The 24,598-nt window shown below is 43.7% G+C and overlaps 1 protein-coding gene across 4 annotated transcripts in view; it reads right to left on the bottom strand.

Moving 5' to 3' along the window:
* The window catches only part of SH3D19 (SH3 domain containing 19), a 96,701-nt gene that overhangs the window by 57,236 nt on the left and 14,867 nt on the right, over positions 1-24,598 (bottom strand). For 2 of the 4 annotated variants that reach the window (XM_066632237.1, XM_066632238.1), the window contains exons 1-2: positions 10,722-10,841; positions 9,114-9,153 (exon numbers count right to left, since the gene is read on the bottom strand). Coding sequence is in view for 1 of the 4 variants with exons in the window: in XM_066632236.1 (XP_066488333.1) it covers positions 9,114-9,153 (40 nt within the window). In the remaining 3 variants the exon portion in view is untranslated. Of the gene's footprint in view, positions 1-9,113; positions 9,154-10,721; positions 10,842-11,653; positions 11,741-24,598 lie in introns of those variants that run through there. The other 2 variants (XM_066632239.1, XM_066632236.1) reach the window with 2 other exon arrangements.

Below are 24,598 nucleotides of genomic sequence, written 5' to 3' on the forward strand. Positions count from 1 at the left end.
GTCAATTTGTGTTCTGGTCACGAAAAGGAGACCGGATTCCTTGACATGCTAAATGACTGTGCCTTAGAGCAGCTAGTCATGGAGCCCACTAGAGGACAGGTGACTCTGGATTTAATATTGTGCAGTACTCAGGACCTGGTTAGAGATGTCAGTGTTACTGAGCCATTGGGGAACAGTGATCATGCTGCGATCCGTTTCAACGTGCATGTCGGGGGAAGAATACCGGGCAAATCTCTCAAAAAAACCCTTAACTTCCGACAAGCGGACTTCCCTCAAATGAGGAGGCTGGTTAGAAGGAGGTTGAAAGGGAAGGTAAAAAGAGTCCAGTTTCTACAGAGAGCATGGAGGTTGCTCAAATCAACAGTAATAGAGGCCCAGCGGAGGTGCATACCGGAAGGAAGAAGGGCTCGACTAAGTCCAGGAGGGTGCCCACATGGCTAACCAGCCAAGTTAGAGAGGCCATAAAGGGCAAGGAAGCTTCCTTCCGTAAATGGAAGTCTTGCCCTAATGAGGAGAATAAAAAGGAACATAAACTGTGGCAAAAGAAATGTAAGAAGGTGACACGGGAGGCCAAGAGAGACTATGAGGAACACATGGCCAGCAGCATTAAGGGGAATAATAAAAGCTTCTTCAAATACATTAGAAGCAGGAAACCCTGCTGTAGAGGGTTGTCTGTAAAGAAAATATTTCTTTACTCAGCGTGTGGTTGGTCTGTGGAATGCCTTGTCACAGGATGTGGTGATGGCATCTGGCCTGGACGCCTTTAAAAGGGGATTGGACAAGTTTCTGGAGGAAAAATCTGTTACGGGTTACAAGCCATGATGCGTATGTGCAACCTCCCGATTTTAGAAATGGGCTATGTCAGAATGCCAGATGCAAGGGAGGGCACCAGGAAGCAGGTCTCTTGTTATCTGGTGTGCTCCCTGGGCATTTGGTGGGCCGCTATGAGCTGGACTAGATGGGCCTATGGCCTGATCCAGTGGGGCTGTTCTTATGTTCTTATCTCAGAGTACAAGAAGTGTGGAACTGGAACAGTAAGCTCCACTCACAGAGCGGAAGGGTTTTCTAAAACCCCAGCCCTGACCACCGGGCTGGGGTTTGGAGAAGCCTGTATTAGGCCATTGGTCATAGCTCCCCATTAGGGTTACAATCCTATACATTGTACAGGATGGAGGGTTGTTTGTGAGGATTCCGCAGTTCCCCTAGCTGGTTTCCACAGCTCCCCATGGAGCAGTTTGGGAACCACTGCTTTATGATATGAGAAATACACACATAACAGTGGTCTCTGAAGAATGCACAGAAATTCAAAATTAATGCAATGCAACCACACCCTCTTCCTCCAGATGCAGTAACAGAACCACAGAGACCTTACTAATGAAATGTCAGACTTTGCTATGCTAACTGTCTTGGATTACATTTCCACCACATCATGCCTCAAAGGAATTTTTACAATCTCTAACAATCTAAACTCTAATTTGATGGCAAATTTTTGTTACATTTAGGCTGCACAATTTCAGGGTACGTCCCTAGGCTGCTGCCCAATAGCCATTAAGTGCATGAATATGAAATTGTGTTAGAACTACACACATCAAAATACACAAAGCAGAGACATTTAATGTACTTTTGATGCTGTCCTCAGACAGTAACACTGCCCCACTAAACAGCTTCCCAAAATCTTAGCTATGAGAGGGCCCTCTATATCATGATGTCAGAAGGTCATAAAATAATCTGACTTGGAAATCTTCGTCCCTTTCTGTTCCAGTTTCTGCATTCCAAAGTGACAGCTCTCCATTCATTTTAAATCATGCTTTTCAAACAAAACTGCAGTTACTTAGAATGTCATCTCAACTAGATAACACTGTGTGATACTGTATTATAAGATACAATACTAAGCAGAGAATCTAAGAATGACAGTTCTTTTTCTGTTCTGCAGAACAGCATGCATAACTAATCAAGCACTAGAAGCAGAATGGAAAGTGACTGCTGCCTTGTTCAAAATCCCTCTTTTTTTATGGAGCTGAATATACTGAAAATCATATCAAATAGCCCTTGCTGCATATTTCTTAACTCTCAAAGGTATCTTTAGAAGAGTTTTTTTCAGGATTGGTAGACTTGCAGCGCAATCCTATCTTTCGCTGGAACAGGTAGGTCAGGAGACCTGCGCTGTATCCAGCACAAGATTGGGGGCCAGCTCAGCCAGAGGCAAGGGGAAACTCTTCCCCTTACCCCAGGGTTAGCCTCCACAGCCCCAATGGGTCTCCTCGGATTTGCACCACCTCAGGAGGTGGTATAAATCCAAGGAGAATGGAGTGGCTTAAAACCGCTCCATGTTGCTTGGGGAACGGGGTTTGGGATCTGGCATAACAGCTGGGTCCCAGCCCTGTCTCCTGCTCACTGCCTGATCCTGGGACCGCCCTCCTCCGTCCCGGAATGCCTCCCTCCAGCCTCCTCCCCACCCTCCCCAGACCTCGGCCAACACAACTTCCCTCCCCAAGTCAGCGCAGAGGCTGAATGCAGTCTCCGCGGACCAGCGGGTGTCCCCGGCCCAGCCGACTCCTGAGGAGGCGCAAATGTGCTTTACGGTTGGTCAAATGTCCTCCTGTGCCAGTCAAAGAACTTGCGTCGGCCTAAACAAAAGTTAGGATTGCACCCTCAGAGAATAATGTTTTATTTGTTTCCACAGATAATGTAGTTACACAATCAGGAGCAAGTTAAAACAGTGCTTTCTGAATGAACCATTTCTGAACACTGCCAAAACAGAAATTTTTTTAACACCCCTACCCGGGTTAAAGAACTGGGTTAAAGAACCTGGGTAGGGGAAAAAGAGAGGAATGCATTTCAGTTCCAAACTTCTAAAGTGGTAGTTTAAAAAAACCTGTTAAAAATAAGAAACCTCTTTTCTCATGAAATTCTAGTTTCTTAAATCATGTTACTCACACCAATAAGAGAGGGCATCCTATGTCAGGTGGCATAACTAGTTTCCATCATGTCACACACCAGTTTAGGAACAGAAATCTGTGTCATCTTCATTCTCCATAACTGGGATCAGGAAGGGCATAATTTTCTCTCACAATAAAGGCATCATTATCATGTTTCTGAACTGATCCCTTAACTTTTCTCCAATGGGGTTAGTAGCAGACACTTACTTGTATGACACAAGGTAACTGCCTTTATCTCCTGGCATCATAGGGATGCCTGGGGAGAGGGGGGTTATATCCACTCCAAGAATCACTGCAGTATACAAGCCCTTCCTTAATATACCCCCTGCACTATGAAGACTGGTATTTTGCTATATTAACATAAAGGTATTTCTAGGCCTCACGGTTGCAGAGATAGTGTTGAAATATGAAGACAGTTTTTTTAATCAGTTCTCAGAGGTAAATAACATGTCCGATAAGCAATCCATTATGTATTTCAGTGTTTCTCAACCAGTGGTATGGGTACTACCAGTGGTACTTAAGGTGGTGTCTGGTGGTACCCATAGGATCCCTGGCTACCTGCCACCGAGCAGCATGACCAGGAATGTGACAACACACAATGGTAGGAGGTTCGGCTTGGCAGGCAGAGCTCCAAAGCATGCTTTTCTGTACTCGAACGAGCCCTCCCATCCGGAGCTGCGGGACCCGGAGCTGCGGGACCCGGCGGCTCCACAAAGGGCTCCCGCCGGATCCAGAGCCTCCCGTGCTACCGTGGGAGGCTCCTTGGGAGAAGGGGACATTAGTCCCCTTCCCCTGAGTAAGGGAAGCAGTTCCGCAATGGGACTACTCACTTTAGCAGCGACTGTTTGGTCGCCGCTAACGTAAAGGCACTCATGTAGGGCGAGCAGCCCTACCCGAGCGCCCTGGATCCTGCGGAGCTTGGCTTTGTGGACCCGCCTCTCCCCTGCCCCGGAAACGCCCCCATTCCCCGTTCCACAGCTCGGCAGTCACAGGCACCGCCGAGCTGTGGAACGCAGGCGCCCGCTGGGTGGTAGATCAGCACCAGCCAAAACTGAGCCACTTCCGGCGGGAGCCTTACAGCACGTTTGCAACTGTGGTCCGTGCTGCAGAGGCACAGAGCGGACCACAGGATTGGGCTCTGAACCTCTTGCTGGTGTTGGTCACTTTGCATCTGACCTTCCAACTCATAAGTAATTGGCAATGACATCATCGCCAGTTACTTCCGGTGGTAGTAGTAGATGGTATAGTAGCTTTCTCAGTACAAGGCAAGCTGGTTCTATATTCTCCATGTAGGTTGCTTGGTCAGTGATTACATGTGTCTTATCAAGCACAGAGGAGCAGGCTTCCTGTAGGGTTCTTGTCTTTAAAAGATTCTAGATCTTTCAGCTGACAACTGCAAAGGAAAGTTTGACAACATAATGGCAAAATATTGCACAGCAGCACTGCTTGCCAAACAGGTTACCCATCCCTGTCTTGGGTGTTCTCACTATAAGGGTTACGGCTTGATCCTGACAGGGCTTTTTCTGGTACAAACCAGTCACCTTGACAATAATAGAAACTTGGCAGGGCATTATAACAGACAGCCCTGAGTGGAATTCCTCAGAGGATAGGATTTCTCTCCTTTTACTTGCTGTACAATTCTGACAGCATTAAAGCAAACATTTGCATCCGTCAACAGAAGAACTGGGATGCTGGCCAGATCCACCTCTTTGTGGAACAAGTTTAAAAAAATGAAAAATTAAAAAAAAAAATGAAAACCCAAGAACAATAAATGAAAATTCAAATTGCTTGCTGTCTTGAGGAAGTTAGTTTAGTAGTATGGGGGGGGGGCGTATCTGCAGATTCCGTATCCTTGGTTTCACATATCCAAGGTTCTGCAGATGCCTGCCTCCCCCACCCTCCCTGGCTTCCCTGGCACTCATAATGCGTTTTAAAAGGCATAAAAACGTCACTTCCAGTTTTACAAAAAACACAGAAGTGACATTTTTTGGCCTAAACAGCCATTCTGAAGCCCACAGAGTCTGTGGGCGGATGCACATTGCTTCTGCAGAGCTCAGAAGAACCTCAAGTGGCAAGGGGAGCTGTGCTGGAGGGCAGGGAGCATCCCCCATATCTGCTTGTGTTCCAGAACTGAACCCCCATGGATAAGGGAACACGCCTATAACTGACTTTAAGCGAAAACAAATCCCACGGTTTCCTTTAACAGCAATTTTTTTTAAAGTATGACAAAAAATTTCAAGTATGTGAAAATCTGAACATAAGAACAGCCCCACTGGATCAGGCCATAGGCCCATCTAGTCCAGCTTCCTGTATCTCACAGCGGCATACCAAATGCCCCAGGGAGCACACCAGATAACAAGAGACCTCATTCTGGCGCCCTCCCTTGCATCTGGCATTCTGACATAGCCCACTTCTAAAATCAGGAGGTTGTACATGCATATCATGGCTTGTAACCCGTAATGGATTTTTTCTCCAAAACTCAGATTCCTTAACCCAGATCTGAACTCAGATTCCTTAACCCAGATCTGAACTCAGATTCCTTAACCCAATGGATTATTTTGTGCCCTTTCCAGTGCCCATTTTGTGCCTTTTCCTGTGTAATGATGTAATGGAAATGCACAAGATCCCTGGAGGAGATAGGGTATGGTGTCAACAGTGGTCCCTTGCTCTGGCAGGCAAGCATAGGGTTAACTTCAGGGCTCTGACTAGCAGTTGATATGCTGCACAGCTGCAGCCACTAGAGGCAACCAGGTTATTAAGGGATAAAAGCAGCACCTGATGAAGGGGGAGTTTGGTGGGTAGTAGAAGGGGGAAAGCTGAACTGATGGATTAATGGACTGAGGAACTAATGGCTGATGGACTAACTGATTAATGGACAGATGGGTGAATTGACTTTGGGGACTGCTGGAACAGAGACTGCTGGTGTGTGGCTGCCATAGTCAAGACATGCAAGGTGTTGCTGTAGTGGCTGGTGATGCTGCAGGCAGGAGAGAGGAGGAAGGAGGACCTCTCCAGGTTGAACAAGGGAGCCACCCTGGTGGTGAGATTGAGCAGTGCTGCAGGGCAGAACTAGGGTCATTGTTGGGGAAAGAAGGGGAGCTAATTAGCTTAGAATGGGAATAATTCTCTAAGTGAAGCTTGGATTGGGAATCTGGCAAAACAAGTGACACTGTAAACCAAGCATTCACTACTGTGAATAGTGCATACGTGCACAATAGTCAATCTAGCCAAGTGCCATGGCGAGGAACAAGAACAAATCCCCATCCTGGATTAGACTGGCTTTTTTAAAAGGCTGTTTTTGGAGGTTCTTTAAGCCTATTACTATAGATTACATCTGGAATTTTTTTGCTTGAACTCTTTGAACCTACATGAACTCTTAGCACAGTGCATCTAGTTTGCTCCTTTCTTCTCATGGCATTTTACATATATCCTAGTTGTGACCTTGATCCTAGAGAGACATGTAGCAGCTGTAGCTAGAAGCACCTTGGTCCAGCTTTGGATGGTGCATCAGCTCAGCTGCAGCCCTTTCTCGAGGAAACACATCTGGCCACAGTGGTCTATGCTCTGGTCACATTTTGACTCATTATTGCAACGTGCTCAGCCCTCAAAAGCTTTCCGAAACTGCAAGTGGTTCAGAATGTTGTAGCCAGATTGTTGATGGGAACCATGCAGGGGGAATACATCACTTCCATCCTGCAAGAATTACACTTGCTTCATATGTATTTCCAGTTCCAATTCAAGGTCCTGTTCCTTTTAAATCCCTATGCAGTTTGGGTCCCTGACACCGTAAGGCCTGCCTTCTGCCATTCAAACCGATAGATCTTTCACCATTAGATCTTTGACCATTAAGATCTTCAGAGGAGGTTCTGCTCTGTGTGCCATCACTGATCAAAGCTCAATTGGCATAGGAGAGAGCAGTGGCTCCCAAGCTTTGGTTGGGATGCTATTCCCTTAAGGTGATTAGGAGACCCGTAGTTAGTACGGCACTTTTGGGCATCACTGCTGCTGCCAAATGTGTACAAGTAAAAAAAAACCTTTCTATTCACATACATTCAGTGGTGGTGGAGGCAGTAAAACCTGGATGGTTGTACAAATGACTGTGGATCCATAGATGACAATTTGCTACCCACCTTAAGGGGGTAAGTGTCCCAACTGAAAACATGCACGCCTGCAGTTCGGAACCACTAGGATAGAGCCTCTTATGTGATAGTGCCCCATATGTGGAACTCCCTGCCTCTTGCATTTGCTTTCAAGACTTATGTGTTTTGTCTGCGCTAAGTAGCTGAGATGCTCCTGGAGTGTCTTTCCCCCCCTCCTTCCGAAAGTGTTTTAAATTGTGTTTTGGTTTTTATTGTTAAAATGTTTTAATTTTTTTAAATATTTTTTGTTAGCCACACCCAACTAACCAGTGATAGGTAGGATAGAAATTAATGAATAAGTGGTTGATTATGATAAATACTCAGGGGATATAAAACATATTATTTAATCCTGCTAAGGTTGGGAGGAATGGGGCAATGTAAAGCAGGAGGTAGTGAAAGGCCTAGATCATTCAACTGCCCTTTCTCTTCTACTTTGCCACTTATTCCAAGGGACAAAGGGGACATAATCTGAAGACACAGCCAGACCTACCTGTCTCAAATGCACTGTAATGTCACAATCAAACACAGATCTGGGATATTATTGTCCACTTAGCACTTTTAAAATAAACCCTGTCCTAAAAACACACACACAATGTGTGAATCAACAGCTGAATTAAGTACTGGCCTTGTGATTTCTCCAAGCAGAATTCACTGGAGACTTTGGGGAAAAGCCAGTTTGCTTGGCCCAGAATGATGCAGAAGAAAGGACTTGACAGAGCAGATGTCAATTGAATATCGGGTGACTACAGCTTTTCTGTCAACTTCATTTTAATGGTTTCATTTATTCTCTTGTATTAAGAGTGAGCGAAATGATGGATGGAAGTAAGTGAATAGAGAGCAGGAAGTACAGAGCTGTACAGAAGATAAGAAACAGAAGGGGAAAAAACACAAATGCTTAGAATAAATTTCATCGCTTAACACACTGCAGACCTATCTGAAGAAAACAAATAGCTCAAATAAGAAAACTTAATTAGTACAGACTGCAATCCAATATCAACTCTTCTGGGAGAAAGCCCCACTGAATACAAAGGGACTTCTGAGTAACACATAGGATTGCATGGATAAATACCCAACATTGCATTGTAGCTCGATGAAATAGTTTAGGGTTGTTGTGGCCCAGGCATTCTGAAAACCAGTACAGGCGTGCCCCGTATCCGCAGGAGTTCTGTTCTGGAACCTCCTGCAGTTAAGTGAAACCATGGATACAAGTGAATGCTCCCCCCACCTTCTGAAGGGAGCTCTGTTTCCCTCACCTCCGGAGGGTCATCTGAGCCCAGCAGAAGCTGTGCATGTCAGTCTGCAGCCTCTGCTGGGCTTAGACCGAGACTTACAGCATAAAAAATAACATCCAGGGCTCCCTGGGCTTCCCAATGACTTATAAGGCATTTAAATAATCACTTCTGGTTTTTCAAAAAAACTGAAAGTGACTTTTTTTCTACTGTAAAGCTCAGTCTGAGCCTGGCAGAGGCTGCAGACGGACATGTGCGGCCTCTGCTGGGATCAGACAACCCTCCAGAGGTGAGGGGAGCAGAGCTCCCTTCATCTCCTGAAGGTGGGGGGAGCGTTCACTTGTATCCACGGTTTCACTTAACTGCAGAGGGGCTGCAGACCCAATCCGCAGGTAAGTGAATCTGCAGATATAGGATCCGCGGGTAAAGGGGCCCCCCTAGGTACACTTCTCAGAATTAAAAAGAATGCGTTATTTCAGCGCTCAACTTACGATAAAACTCTAGTCAACAACTGTTAATACTATGCACGGGTTAAAAACCAAGCCCTTTTACATACTGCTGTTTTGCGAAAGCAAAATTAAATGTGAACAGGAAGTGGAAACGGAACACATCTGGACCCTATGAAACAGCTAGACTTTTTGGAAATATAGGTCTAATGTGAAGAACTGTGCTTACATTCCTTTATGTAGAGAAGATACAGAAAGTAATAGTGAATTTTTTAAAAAATATTTAAGAACCAGAGTTCTCAGTTTTTATTGATAAGCACACAATACAAATATAAAGAAAAACTGGAAGAGAGAACTCACCCTGAAGAACGGTTGTCAGCTTTATTTATTTCAGAACGATCTGCAAAAGAGAAGGCATAAAGAAATATTGAGTTAATTTAGCATCACTCAAATATAAATATATTATGATAATGTTTTACCAAAAAAAAGGTTTTCAAAAACCAAAGTTAGGTTCAGTTATTTAGACGATGAAGCTCACCTTTTTTATGGGAGTATGTTTGTATGAAAGATAGGTAATGGTTTGCAATTTTTAACATTTGTTAAGGGCAACCCCTTTGAAACAAACATTCTCTTCTGCATGGTTACTGGGAGTACTTCATTTTTACTTTTGCTGTTTAACAGATACTTTACTTTTTAAAAGGAACAGACTTGTTTTGCAAAGAAAGTGAGAAAGCAAATGCAAGGAAAATCACTGGATTAGTCACTGCATAAAAATTATTCCATGAATCACAGCTGGCAGGGTCTTCTGAAGGGATGGAGAGACCAATGATGGCTGCATCAATTCTTGCACACACAGACTGTTATTTCCACTCTGCCATTAACTCTTAGGCTCCTTCAGACTCTTAGGGCGCAAGCCTAACTGGGTCTACTCAGAAGTAAGTCCTATTTTGAGAGTAACCAGGCTTACTCTCAGGAAAGTGTGGTTAGGATTGCAGCCTTAGGGTCCTTCAGTTCTTTTTGCTTTTAAAAATCTTTCTTCAAAAATCCATTAGTAGTAGACATTTTTAGATTTCCTAAGAAGACTTAGGCTACAGTCAAACACACTTACTAGAAAGTAAATTCCACTGAATTTAGAGGTAGGTACAGTACTTGTTCATGCTTAGAATTGCACTGTTAAGATGTGTCTACTGTATAGGTTACTTAAATTGTATAATGCAAGGAAACTAGGAATTTGCTGTTTATATCTTCATATTCTTGTACAAAATAAGCAGTGCTGTTTTTCCAAAGCCTATGTAACGAAGGCATTTCATACGCAACAGAAGTGGTTCACCAATTGTGACTCAACAAAATATTTTTTAAGCAACAGATTACCTATTTTTAATGACAGGATCCCTATTATACAAGAATTCTCCCCAGCTCCGCTATTCATAGCCAAGATAAATGCATATGTATTTTATGTATGTGAAGCATATGTTCCAGTCAATACTCTGTTTCTACATAAGAAACAGACTATTTTCTAGGAAGGATTGTCTAACTGAGGAAAGCATGCACTAAAAGCATAAAAGGTTTCTTGTTCCACTTCACAAATTTTGTTTCAAATTCAAGATCTTGCATTAATATTCTAGTTGACACACATAATAAACAAACACAGAAACATCCATTCAAGTTGTTCCACTTAGAACACAAAGTGTTATTTTCAATTCTGCAATGCAAGTCCATTATTATTTTATCTTTCTGTTTTGCTACATGAAATGTTTATGTACTAACTGTTCCTAGCAACCAAAATATTTTTGGTTTATTAATGCCAGTGTTACTACACTACAGCAAATTCTTTTATTTCTGTTGTGCTTTGAACAGCATTGCATTAAAAGCCCATAACATCGCTTTTTAAGGCAGAATGACAAAATAGTTTCTCAAAGAAGAGTCTTCTTTCATCCCTACAATTCAACCTGGTAATCAGCACCTTACCGGAGGCTCCAGACGATCAGACAGAGGTTCCCTTTTATTTTGTTTTCCATTTGATGCTGAATTTAAAAGTTTCCTGGCCATTTACACAGACATGACAGCAGCAAACCAGGAAGACTTCCCAAGTTGAACAACTTCAGAAGTGAGAAGGAGAAATCACAGAACATGTAAACAGCATCCAGAGCGTCCCTTCAGGGTCTGTTTCTGATTGGCAGCCACATTGTGACCAATCTCAGAACAGGAATGCTGTCATTCAGGAAGTTAATGTTATTCCTTTTCCCTTTCATTCTTTTTTTTTTTTAAACAGGAAATGCTTCAGCTGATGTTGCACAACTTACTTACTGCTTCAAATGGGAAAAGACTCCAACACACAAGTGTCAAACTGCTTTTTTAAAAATGTTACTATTTTTTAAAGAATTATTTAAAAATTGAAAAGGAGACAATTTAACTGCATACATTCAAGGCAATGTATACAAATTTTGGTTCAAGTGAGGCAAGAAGGAAGATTTCCCTTTAAAGGAACTCATAAAGATTTCTACTTTCCTACTGAATAATAATTCTGCAAAATCAATGTGCCATTCCACAGTTTGCTACACAGTCACACGTAAAAGAGGAGACTGGAAAAAGTCTCAGGCACATAAAAATGTGATGCCAACACTTAGGAATTTAAAATGTTTTTCCAGTAGGGGAAAACAAATATTTTTTCTAGACAAACTAGTGTGATAGTAGACAGCTTTCTGGCAAATGTGCCACAAGTCCAAAGTATGATGGCAACTGTCCAGTCAGCATGACCAACATAATACAAAAGCAGCCTCTTGACCTTTGAAGAGATATGGGGGGAGGAGGAGAAGGACTGGTCCATTCATGAGGCTGACTGGGGCAAATGCCTCAGGCTCCAGATTGGTAGGGGCACTCATCTCCATCTGCCCACTCACCTTCACTGCTACTGCTTCACTGTTATTATTGCTCCTTCCATTCACTGGATTGGAACAGGAGCAAGGAGACACAGCAGAGATGAAAGTGCCACTCTCTTCTTGTCCACACTTCTGCTCCATCCCCTTTTCCTTTTCCAACCTACGATATGGAAGGAGTAAAGGTTGGCACAACACCAGGTACAGGGGATGGGAAGCATTTGGCAAGCCAGTTCAAGTGTTAGAAGGTCTTGGGCCAGCCCTGGTCAGAGGTAGGCAGCAACGCAGCACTGGAGTGACAAGATATGCCCTATCCAAGCCCAGAGGCTTTCAAGCTTCTTTCTAGGCCAGTGCCAGATTAACCTATTAGCAAAAGTAGCATATGCTATGGGCCCCACATTTTTGAGGGCGCCACACTAAATGCTGACAAGCTATCTCTGGTCAAATCAGCATCTCACGATCTGGCAACTCTGTTGTATACACGTCAGGGAGCTGCATGCTACATAATCATTATGGAAATCATTAATAACATGATACAAATAAATAATTTTGTTCGAATTTAACTTTGCTGCAGGCACAATCCTATTGTGCTTCAGCACTGGCAGAGTGTGTGCTCTGCCAGCACAGGCGGTCACAAAAGTGCCAGAAAGCACGTTGCATCAGCAGAAGAGTTTGAGGCACCAGCAGGAAAGTCGGAACCAGCCGGCTGGCACCGCAGAAGACCAGTGTGCACTGGAGCAAGTAAGCTGCATATGCTATAGGCCCCATACTAGCTTAATCCAGCCCTGTTCCAGGCAGTGGAAGCTTGTGACAGGGCTGGATAAAAGCTGGTCTGGGTTAATCATAGCATAGCATCAGGGCTGCGCTGCTTTGCTGCTCAGAGGAAAAGCCATCCCAAGGACAGAAGGTTGCGTATCTACAGCAGTACACAATAGAACTCCAACAATTTAGAGCACATCTGTGATGGTCGGGAACTGGGACTGGATCACTGATAACCAATAAAATAGTCAAACTCCAGGTTACTTACTGCACATGTTAAAAATAAAAGTGAATGCTGCTTATGAATGTTGTAAGCATATAGAAATCCATATTCATGTGCTAGAGAGGGGCAGCCAACTGTATATTTGCATGCAACATCTTTGTTACATGGACATACAGTAACCAATTACAACATCCTAGTTGCATATACATGCTGTAAAATAAATACAAGTGAACACTTCAAACATAGTGATATACATTCAATCTGCAGTGTTGAAAGCACCCTCATGTGGAAATTTGTTCACAGGCAAGGCCCAGATTATTCAATTAGTGTGTCCCAAAGTAAATTTAGGTAGAACTCTCTACTAGTTGTACCTTAGTAAGCAATTAAAGAAACAAAAGTTCTTGTCAAATAGCTAGGGGGTGGTACCAATATACAATGAAGTTTATATTATATGGCTGACTTGTGCATGGCTTAAACCAGGGGTGTCAAACATAAGGCCCAGGGGCCGAATGCAGCCCACAGAAGCTTTTTATCCGGCCCTCAGGCTCTCATCTGCTGAGCAGTGCTATGGTGTTACTGCTGAAAGGACAGCCCATATGAAAATTGGGTTCTCCCATATCTTGAAATATGATCAAGATTTGCATATTTTCTCTTTTGTCATTTGCAGCTAATGAGTTCCTAAGTGAGAAAAAGTGCTTATTTTTTGTTATGACCTGTTTACTGACATCACTTCTGGCCCTCAAAAGGTATCATGAATGCTATTTGGCCCTCAGTATGCAACAAGTTTGACACCCTTGGCTTAAACCATGTTATTGCCATTATTAAACATTGTAGTAATGATAGATGATTTGGTAATCATTGCTCAGAACGATCCTATGCATGCTTACTCAGGGGTAAATACCATTAAGCTACAAGCCTTCTCAGTTAAGTTTTCTTTCAGCAACTAGCTCATAGCTGAGAGCTCATAGTTCTCAGTGGGAGAGCATGTGCTTCAAGGCTGGCCTTTCTATGAAGCAACTTGGAATGGGAAGCGTGGAACAAGAAAATTGGAGAGATGGCAACATGATGAGCTCCTATTCTGTCTGTCTGCTGTCCTCTCCAGCCTGCCACACTGGAGCTGTGTGTGTGCATGTGCTCCAATCCTCTTCTGGTTTGCTTGTACCCTCTCTGGCGGATAAGGAGAGGGAGTGAATGGGGGGGGGGTAAGCAAGCAGAGGACAAATAGGTGAGTGCGCAAAGGCAGCAAAACGGGGAACTCAGGTAGTAGGGAGGCTACCCTTGATGTGCCTTGCATGCAAAAGGTTCCCAAGTTCAATACCAGACCCCTTTATGTATGGTGGGGAAAATCCCCTGCCTGAAACCCTAGAAAAGCTGCTGCCAACCAATACAGACAACAGTGAACTAAATGAATGGTCTGACACAGTGTAAGGGCCCAATCGCATCCAGTTTTCCAGTGCCAGTGTAGCCACGCTAATGGGTATGCACTGCATCCTGTGGTGGGGCGGCAGTCACAGAGGTCTCCTCAAGGTATGGGAATATTTGTTTCCTTACTTTGGGACTGCATTGTGGCTGCACCCATGCTGGAAAGTTGGGTACGATTGGCCCTAAGGCAGCCTCATATGTCCATAAGCAGATTTAATTTTAAAAAGATACCAAAAAGCACAAGGCACCATGGATGGGGCCTGCTGGCACATGGGGCAAGGGCCCATGCAAGAGTTTACATCTGCACTTGACCAATTGCTGAGGCAGCAATGACCATTGTTCTCCATAAGCACCTGGAAAACCAAGGGCCACATTCTACTTACTGGGCTATGGTGGGTACCATACTCTTCTTCCTTTAGTGCCATTTTACACTTCCCGGACACCTTGTCCCTTAAGGGCTGGAGCATATGGGAATTGTTAAATAGCACTGGGCAATGAAAGACAATGATCTACTACTACTACCTGCTCTCAGTGGTCTCTTGCTTTCCAGGGGGGAATAAGGAGCAGCAGTGGACAGTCTACTGCCACCAGCCATCTTATGAATCCTCTGCTGCTGCTCCCTTCCGCTGCCCAGTAAGGCAGCCAGGATCCCAATGCTCAGCAGGGAGGTTTACCAAGAAGTGGTGGGAAGCAGTGTCTGATGGTCTACTGCCTGCTTCTTGGGTGCCACAGGGCACAGCTGGCCCATGCACATGCTTTCCAAGCAGGGGAGAGAGCAGGGGTGGATTTTGCTGGGCTTTTTTCCAGGGCGCCCCCCCCCCGCCCCGCCAAAAGCTAGAGCAGGTACTGCTGAAAAAAACTCACAACATCAGTTATTTCTATTTGGATTAATGCAGTTTGGCACATTGTGGAAATGAACAAAACTAAGTAAGTGCTGTCGTCCTGTCCCCCCCACTAGTCATGTCCAGAAGCCTTCTGTTTCTCAGAAAAACAAGAAGTGATGTTTTCCACACCCTCCGGAAGGCCTTAAAATATCACTTCCAGAAACCAGAAGTGATGTTTTCAGGTTCTCTGGAGACCTTAGAAGGCTTTCTGAGGCACCGGCAAGGCCATGCATGGTCTCTCTGGCACTTAGAATGCCTCAAGGCAGGGAGACAGCGGGTACAGGTGGCCCTCGGAATGGCACAGCTGGGGGCCACGTGGGAGCACTTGTACCTGTGGACTCCTCAGGTATGCCACTGACAGATAATAAAAGATTTCAGTTAACGTCATATAGCATCAACTCTACTACATTTTGCAGAAACCTTTTCTGCAAAACCATGCTGCCTTATTGCTTGCTAGCAAGGATTTTTCAAAGTCTTAATGTGAACAGTGTGGGCAGAAGATTAGTTACTTGGCAACCTTGCATAAAAACCTCCCCTCAAGGCAGCTTCAAGCACACTTCCTTAATTCTTTTGATACCATGCAGGGTAAACTGTACTTTAACCAGGTTTTGCCATAGCACATTTGCAATATTTTTCCATAAGAGTTTAATCCCACAGAGCATAGTGACTTGAATCAGTCATCTTTTGAAAACAGCTTCTTTTCAAGAACCAAGTGACTACAACGTGGGTTGCCTAACTGTTCTGCAAGTACCTTTTGGACCTATACACTCAGATGTGTGGGGACAGATGTGCTTATTCAAAGAGACCCATTTCTTGCATATCCAGAGCATAAATCTTCAATTATTTGACGGTCACTTCTCTGCATAATGCAAACTGTCGGTGGAGCAGCTGAGGTCCAATCCACCTAACACAGTGGTTTTCACACATTTAGCAGCAGGACCCACTTTTTAGAATGAGAATCTTTCAGGACCCACTGGAAGTGATGTCATGACTGGAAGTGACATCATCAAGCAGGAAAATTTTTAACAATCCTAGGCTGCAATCCTATCCACACTTACCCAGGACTAAGCCCCATGTACTATCATTGTTAAAAGCATATACATAGAAGCCTGTTCACAGTATAGATCAGTGACATTTCCCCTAATGTAGTCACATATCTTAGTAGCATCAAGTTACATACCATGGTAGCATCAGGTCTAATAGATTAAAAATAAAATACTGAAATGAATGGGGACCCACCTGAAATTGGCTCACAACCCACCTGGTGGGTCCCAACCCATGATTTGATAAACACTGACCTTTCCAAAGGCTTTATTTGTATACTAGTCTTTTACAATACATTCAGGGCAGTTTGAAAATTCACAAGTATACAGTATCTGTTACAAAGAACTTCTTGAATTCACTCCACATTCAGTCTCACAACTGTTAAACAGTGAAGTCAATAGTGCTATCATCTCAGCCTAATTTGTTTCCTTATCGCCTAGATTATTTCCTTCCTTTCCTGTTCTTGTTCAATGTCAGTATCATGTGGGAATTTGGCAGAACAACTAATAAGAAGAGGTATTTGAAAACAGTGTTATTTACTTTACTCAGAAGTAAGCCCATGTGTTCAGTAATACCTAGGCTGTAATTACTCAGCAAGAACAAAGACCTCTACCAATGAGAGATTAAACTGACCCATCAAATAAAGAGTAACTGAGCACACATTTCTATAACCTCCTTTCCCATCCACTTATGTCGTCACCACTGCAATGACACTGGCCCTAAGACAACAGCATCACCTCCTTCACTCTACTGAAAGTACACTGCTGCATTTACACTGCTGTACACAAAGTACATTGCTGCATCAAAACTTCACATATAGGCTAATGGGTTCTAAGCTGTCTGTAACAGATCAGGAGAGAGATCTTGGGGTGGTGGTGGACAGGTCGATGAAAGTGTCGACCCAATGTGTGGCGGCAGTGAAGAAGGCCAATTCTATGCTTGGGATCATTAGAAAAGGTATTGAGAACAAAACGGCTAATATTATGCCGTTGTACAAATCGATGGTAAGGCCACACCTGGAGTATTGTGTCCAGTTCTGGTCGCCACATCTCAAAAAAGACATAGTGGAAATGGAAAAGGTGCAAAAGAGAGCAACTAAAATTATTACTGGGCTGGGGCACCTTCCTTATGAGGAAAGGCTACGGCGTTTGGGTCTCTTCAGCCTAGAAAAGAGGCGCCTGAAGGGGGACATGATTGAGACATACAAAATTATGCACAGGAAGGAAAGAGTGGATAGAGAGATGCTCTTTACACTCTCACATAACTCCAGAACCAGGGGACATCCACTAAAATTGAGTGTTGGCAGAGTTAAAACAGAGAAAAGAAAATATTTCTTTACTCAGCATGTGGTTGGTCTGTGGAACTCCTTGCCACAGGATGTGGTGATGGCGTCTGGCCTGGACGCCTTTATAAGGGGATTGGACAAGTTTCTGGAGGATAAATCCATTACGGGTTACAAGCCATGATGTGTATGTACAACCTCCTGATTTTAGAAATGGGCTGTGTCAGAATGCCAGATGCAAGGGAGGGCACTAGAATGAGGTCTCTTGTTATCTGGTGTGCTCCCTGGGGCATTTGGTGGGCTGCTGTGAGATACAGGAAGCTGGACTAGATGGGCCTATGGCCTGATCCAGTGGGGCTGTTCTTATTTCTACTATATAAGTTGTCTTTCTTGGCCCTTTAACAGCAGAAGATGCTGCAGGTGCTGCTGACAAAGGACCACATGACTGGTTTTCTGGCTGGAAAGAAAAGCACAGCCACATTGATTATTTCAGCTACCTCTATTGAGTTTAAAAGGCTGGATCAGACAGCAGGGATGTCTGCAAAAAGGCAGCAGGTGGGTACACTGCTGTGCTATCCCTACTGTCTGTCCCAGCTCATTAGATTCATGTAGGTAAGCTGTGGGGGGGGGGGGGGGTAAGAAATTGCAGCTCTGTGACTAGAGTACACAGGTTGGCAAGCTGCCATGTCTGGGGCAACAATAATAATCATCATGCATGAGATGGATAATAAAAGACAATGCATAATTGGATAATGTGCACTGTCTATGTTCTCTGCTTTGAAAAGAGTTTGAAGTGTTTGCTGCACACACACCTGGATGAACCATACCATGGCTGAACCTGGATGAAACATACCATACCATGAACCATTGGGCACCATACCATGTCTGCAGCTTCTCTGTTGAGAGGCAACACCCTCCTAGAAGGACAGAGGCAATGATGCAAGCACTTGAGAGGTGATTGGCTTGTTGTAGACTAGACAGCAACTAGCTGGTTTCTTTTTAGTTTCGTGTCAAAGCATGAGGGCAGGCAATGTCCTCTTTCTGCTCTAAGACTGACAAATCTGTCCTGTGGCAAGTGGCATTTCCCCAGTTGCCTCTATATGTGACTGGAAGAGGAAGAGGGCGATGAATCTGTTCACTTTTGCCAGGTGAGAATACTCTCTACATGCTCAGAGGCAGTCTGCTGCAAGTTGACTTGCTATAGGTGGAGGTGTTCTTAAATGTTTTTATTGTTTTGCAGATTTTGATTTTTCCCCAAGGAGGAAATGTGCAGAAAATGATGTTATGTGTTTTTATTCCAAGAGCACATTTTTATAAATTATATTATAAATACTTTAAAAGTGTACTAGGTAGGGGATACCTTTATCCTGTGAGCAGCCTGATACCAGTAGGTCATTTACCATCTATGTAAGCAGATGCTGCCACAGCCATTACCCATGCACCCCCCAGTCCAGCACAATTTTTTTTTAGTATTTCCAGTTTATTTTTGTTTCTTTGTTTGTTTTTTATAAAAATGAGATGTGTTTTTATTTTGTTGTAACTGAAAAATCATGCCTCTAAGGTTGCAATGCCTCTTTGGGGTTCAATCATGCCTACTCAGATTGTCCTTATTACAGGGGAGAATGTTTGCCAACATTACTAGAAGTCGATTGTGAGCATTTCTGCCCAAGTTAATGGGGTACGCTACTGGCTATCTATGGAAAGTTAGCACTTTCCACATGCTCTGAGGTAGAGTGCCTTGACATTTTTATTGCCTCCACTGAACACAATCCTGACTACATGATGTGTCCAAAATACAGTGAAGATATTGGCCACAACGGTGAGGGAGCCTAGATCATAAGAAGCTGGTTCAGTATAGTGTGAAGAAGACTTAAGGCTGAAGTCCACGTATAAATTTCAGCTTCTACCTGAATTCACCATGTACCCTTGAGTAGCCCATTATTTTTCAGTCTCACAGAAAATAAAAAAATAAGAAAAAAGATTTAATAAAAGCTGTATGGGGATAAAACAGGTCAGCCTTGAAGAGGCCGTGTGAGGCTAATTTTGGAAAGGGTAAGCTGCACTTAGCGCTTAAAGGCAATTTACTTTTGCTTTACACTTACAATGTTGCTTTAGTTGTATCTATAGGGCTCAACCTTCCCTGGTTCATAAGAACATAAGAATAGCTCCACTGAATCAGGCCATAGGCCCATCTAGTCCAGCTTCCTTTATCCCACAGCGGCCCACCAAATGCCCCAGGGAGCACATAAGATAACAAGAGACCTGCATCCTGGTGCCCTCCCTTGCATCTGGCATTCTGACATAGCCCATTTCTAAAATCAGGAGGTTGCACATACACATCATGGCTTGTAACGGGTGATGGATTTTTCCTCCAGAAATTTGTCCAATCCCCTTTTAAAGGCATCTAGGCCAGATGCCATCACCACAGACCAACCACAAGCTGAGTAAAGAAATATTTTCTTTTGTCTGTCCTAACAACACTCAATTTTAGTGGATGTCACCTGGTTCTGGTGTTATGTGAGAGTGTAAAGAGCATCTCTCTATCCACTCTATCCTTTCCATGCATAATTTTGTATGTCTCAATCACGTCCCCCCCTCAGGCGCCTCTTTTCTAGACTGAAGAGGCCCAAACGTCATAGCCTTTCTTCATAAGGAAGGTGCCCCAGCCCAGTAATCATCTTGGGTTGCAATCCTAACCACACTTTCCTGAGAGTAAACCCCATTGAACAAAATTGGACTTACTTCTGAGTAGACCTGGTTAGGATTGTGCCCTTAGTCACTCTCTTTTGCACCTTTTCCATTTCCACTATGTCCTTTTTGAGATGTGGCGACCAGAGCTGGACGCAATATTCCAGGTGTTGCCTTACCATTGATTTGTACAATGGCATTATAATATATAAAATTATATAATATAGTTCCTTCTATAACATAAAGCAGGTGGCTGAATGTACACATTTGGACTTGTGATTATTACACATTATGACAATGTTATCAACAGAGTGTATGAGCTAGTCATGGTTACTATATGCAATCTCTTGGAGGCATTCTTCTCAAGGTCATTGATCCTGGTGCTCATTAGGAAATGCAGATGGGTCACTTGACCAAAATTCAGTTCAAGAGCCTCTGTCAGAACAAGACACATGTAAAAGGGGAAGTAACGCCCTCCCCAGGACGTATACCCATCAGCAAGTAATGCCATCCAATTCTAAAGGCTGGCATAAGAATACTTTCTTGAGGTTCTATTGAGATCAGTACAACTTATGTCTCAATAAATGATAGGCTACTAGACATAATGATGGTAGACCGCGGTGTTTGGGGTGGAGGGAGGAACCGATCCAGGATGGGGGTGGGAGTGGCCAAACCCTGCTACACTGGATTCTATCCTCCATGTCAGGCTGAAAAACCCAACACAAAGGTTCTCAAGTCTGGGTCAGCAAAACAGAGAATAGCCCATTGTGGGGCCTGGGGCATTCCTCCTTTCCCCAAGGAGACCTCCAGTGGCTTTCCAACACCCGTGGGATACAGTGGTCACCATTTTGGTGTTGCTGTTACTCCAGTGCAAGGAAGCTTAGTTTTGGTCTGCCTGTGATGATGTCTGCACAGAACTTTCAGGTTTGTGTGTTACTGAATACCGATTGCTGGGGAGCAATAGCAGGGAACTCTTCTGCCTTAATGCCCTACTTGTTGGCTTCCTGAAGGCGATGGTTAGGCAGATGTGATGGATTTGATAGCTATTGTACACCCAAAAAGTTCAAAATTTCAACTACGAGTTCAAAACAACTAGAAAATTTCAACAACAGAACCAGGATCAAGTACTTGGTTTTGGATCCCAGTCTGAAAGCCACAGTTAAACCCGAATCCTCACATGTGGGTGACATGTGGAATTGTGGCTTAACAAATCACAATTCTTGTAGCACAGCTCTGTACCTGAGGCGAGGAGAAAAAGGAGGGAGTACACAGGCTTGGTGCTCATTTGGGTTCCAACAATAATAATAATAATATAATAATAATATACAGTATTTATATACCGCCTTTCTTGGTCTTTATTCAAGACTTTATTCAAGGCGGTTTACATAGGCAGGCTTATTAAATCCATGCAGGGATTTTTACAAATTGAAAGAAGGTTCTTTCTTTCAAGAACCACTACATTCAAGGTGTTACACTCCGATCTGGTTTAACATTCTGGCCTCCATCCTCCCACGCTCCGAGCAGATGGAACAGCTCAGCTGCAGCTTGTCAGCTGCTTCAAGGTCGCATGGTGCCGGTGGCCTCGAACTGGCGACCTTGTGGATGTTAATCTTCAGGCAAATGAAGGCTCTACCCTCTAGACCAGACCTCCTGCCTATTCTATTTGATAATCTGAACCAAACTGTCCAGGTTGTTCTTTTGTATAGACAGTTGCCCTAGTGAAGCTCTTCTTGCATCTCATTTTTGAGAGTAGTAGATCTGCCTTATCTGCGGGTTCGGCATCAGTGGATTTCACTATTCGCAGATGCCAGAGTTTCCTTTTAAAAGTAAAATCCAGTAAGAAAATAATCTTTCCTAGCATCATACCACAAAACTGCAGTGTTTGGAGGGCTGCATGGCAGTCTTCTGCTCTCCTGGAAACCAATTCTGGGTCACACGATGCATTCTGGAACAAGCCAAGGGCAGGGGGGTGTGTGACCTGGAAGTGACTTGTAGGAGCATAGAAGTCTGCCCTGCAAACAGCACAACCCTGTGGCGCAACAGTAGGGAAGGCTATTTTCTTACTGGTTTCACCTGTTTCAAAGAGACTCCAGTATACGGCTATTGGTATCCATTGGGGGGCCAGAACCAAACCCCTGCAGATAGCGAGGGACTACTGTATACTTTAAAGCAGGGGTGTCAAACAAAGCCCCAATACCTATGCAAGGTTCTGAAAATAGTAGAGTTTAGTTATTGTTTAAGTGGAATTAATACTTATGCTCAACTTTTGCATACCACTCACAGGGTGCATCAGCAGAAGGAATGTGGAGGCAACCATAAGGGACCATTGGAGAGCACTGGGAAGAGGAATGGATAGGGTAGAGTTTGTACCACACCACCCCCCATGAGAGAATCCACCACTTTTGAAAGCAGGAGCAATTCCTGCTCAACTGGATGCTTGGGATGTTCCTTATCCCAAGAGGGCAGCCAACTGATAAATTGCATGTCTGAAGAAAAATAATGATAATAGTTGTCTGTCTAGGAGGAGGCCCAAGCAAACCTTGACATGAATGAAAGCACAGTTATCCTGACACAACAATCCACTGTACAGTAACATAAGGGGGGGAAAAGAACATATTCGTTATATACAGAAACACAGACAGCAGAAGACAACAGAAGGGAAACGAACCATGCACAACAGGAACCAAACCCACTTAAAACATAAATGGGATACCGTTCAGCGACCAAAAGTGGTGCTTCTGCAGTCTCAGTTACTGTGATATGATCTCAAGTTACTTTAGTGTGTTTAAAAAATAATCCATTCAATTTTCAATGGCAGCCTTGGCTTTCAGAGCCTTTGTTTCTGTTGCTATTAGTGGCCTTGAATCTCTTCCAAAACTCTCCACTCCCTGCCTGCCTAAGTCAAGAGGCCATCTTAAACAGTCTGAAGGTAGATTGTGAGGCATGAGAAAATAACACACAGACAACAGCTTCTATGCTTTATCTGAAATCGCCATGCAGCACTGGCTGATTGCATGCTACAAATGTACAAAGTTGCCGTACACAGGACTATAAATCAGACCATTGGTTTGCCTCCTCCAGTACTGTCACTCTCAATGCCAGCAGTTCTGTAAGGACTCCGGAAGGGGTCTTTATCTCAGCCCTCCTACCAGAATTCCAAATGAAAGGAGAAGTCAGGGACTGGATCCGGGACCTTCTATTTATTTATTCAAAAAATAATACATTCTACTTGCAAAGCATGGCTTCTTCCATTGAAGAAGCTAAGGCCGCAGTCCTAACCCATTTTCCAGCGCTGACATAAGGGCAATACAGCTCCGAGGTAAGGGAACAAACATTCCCTTACTTTGAGGAGGCCTCCATGAGTGCCACCCAACTGCAGGATGCAGCACACATCCCTCTGGCACAGCTATGCCAGTGCTGGAAAGTGGGTTAGGATTGTGCCTTAAGTGGTTCCCAAGCTTTCCCTTTTCACAGCACTCTAGACCAACTGTAATGTTTTCATGGCGCTCCACACTGTGTTTCTCTTTAAATATTCCACAGCTCCTTTAAGCTATTCCATGGTGCCCCTTTGAGTTCACTGCAGCTCCCTGTTTGGGAACTGCATGCTTAGTTTATTCGTGACAATGTATCCTAAATTTAATGTTGTCCTATTGATTTCAATGGAACTAAGGGTGCAATCCTAACCAACTTTCCAGCACTGGCATAGCTGTGCTAGTGGGGTATGTGCTGCATCCTGCAGTTGAGAGGCAGTCACGGAAGCCTCCTCAAGGTATGACAATGTTTTTTCCCTTACCTCGAAGTTGCATTACCCTTACATCAGTGATGGAAAGTGGGTTAGGACTGCGCCCTAACTTCCTTAACCATGGTTTACTGAACTTGGGAAACAACCCAATGTCTAATTGAAATACTCGTTATTCTAATATTCATTTTTTTAAAATTACAATTTTAAGTCAGTTTGAGTTTCCACAATGCACTTCTAGTTTCTTTATGATCTACTGTACCAAAGAAAATTTCAACAACATGCTGGCTCAATGAATCAAGTGCATCTCCCACTCAAACAAACAGGGACTGAGTAGAACAGTTTTGTGGATTAAGCCCATCAGTTTCACTCCACCCACCATCTTAGAATTGCTGAAAATTTTCTACCATATACGTCAACAGCAAAATAGCAAACAATAGTGACCTTTAAAAACACAGATTATATCTTTGAATTTGATTTCTTAGATAAATGAATGCTCCAACAAGGAGCACTGTATTTGTTTAATCTACAAGAGAGTGAACACAATGGAAGGCTGAACTGTCAACAACCTACCTCTCTAGTAGGAAGCCATCTAAGTTCTGTTATTCATTTAAAAGCTCCAAATAGGGATTCCATATAAAGCTCCTTCATAGGATAATTTCAGTGTGGCTGTTTGCCACATTGTTCTGGTATGTAGGAAGTGGTCACGGGAAAAGGCTGAGAGAAATAAGACAGTTCAATTACTACTTCAGCAAGCCCACCTTAGATATGGACAGGAAATATGTGAGCAAACGTATTTCTTCTCCTCCCGAGGAGCCACCCTGCTGTTCTCTAAATTACACTAGAGGCAGTCAGCTGAACCACACCTTTCATTATACAAATCAATAGTACTTTAAAACAGCACTTGAGTCACACAGTTAGGGTCAGT

Source organism: Tiliqua scincoides, chromosome 6 (genome assembly GCF_035046505.1).
Source record: "Tiliqua scincoides isolate rTilSci1 chromosome 6, rTilSci1.hap2, whole genome shotgun sequence".
Taxonomy (NCBI): domain Eukaryota; kingdom Metazoa; phylum Chordata; class Lepidosauria; order Squamata; family Scincidae; genus Tiliqua; species Tiliqua scincoides.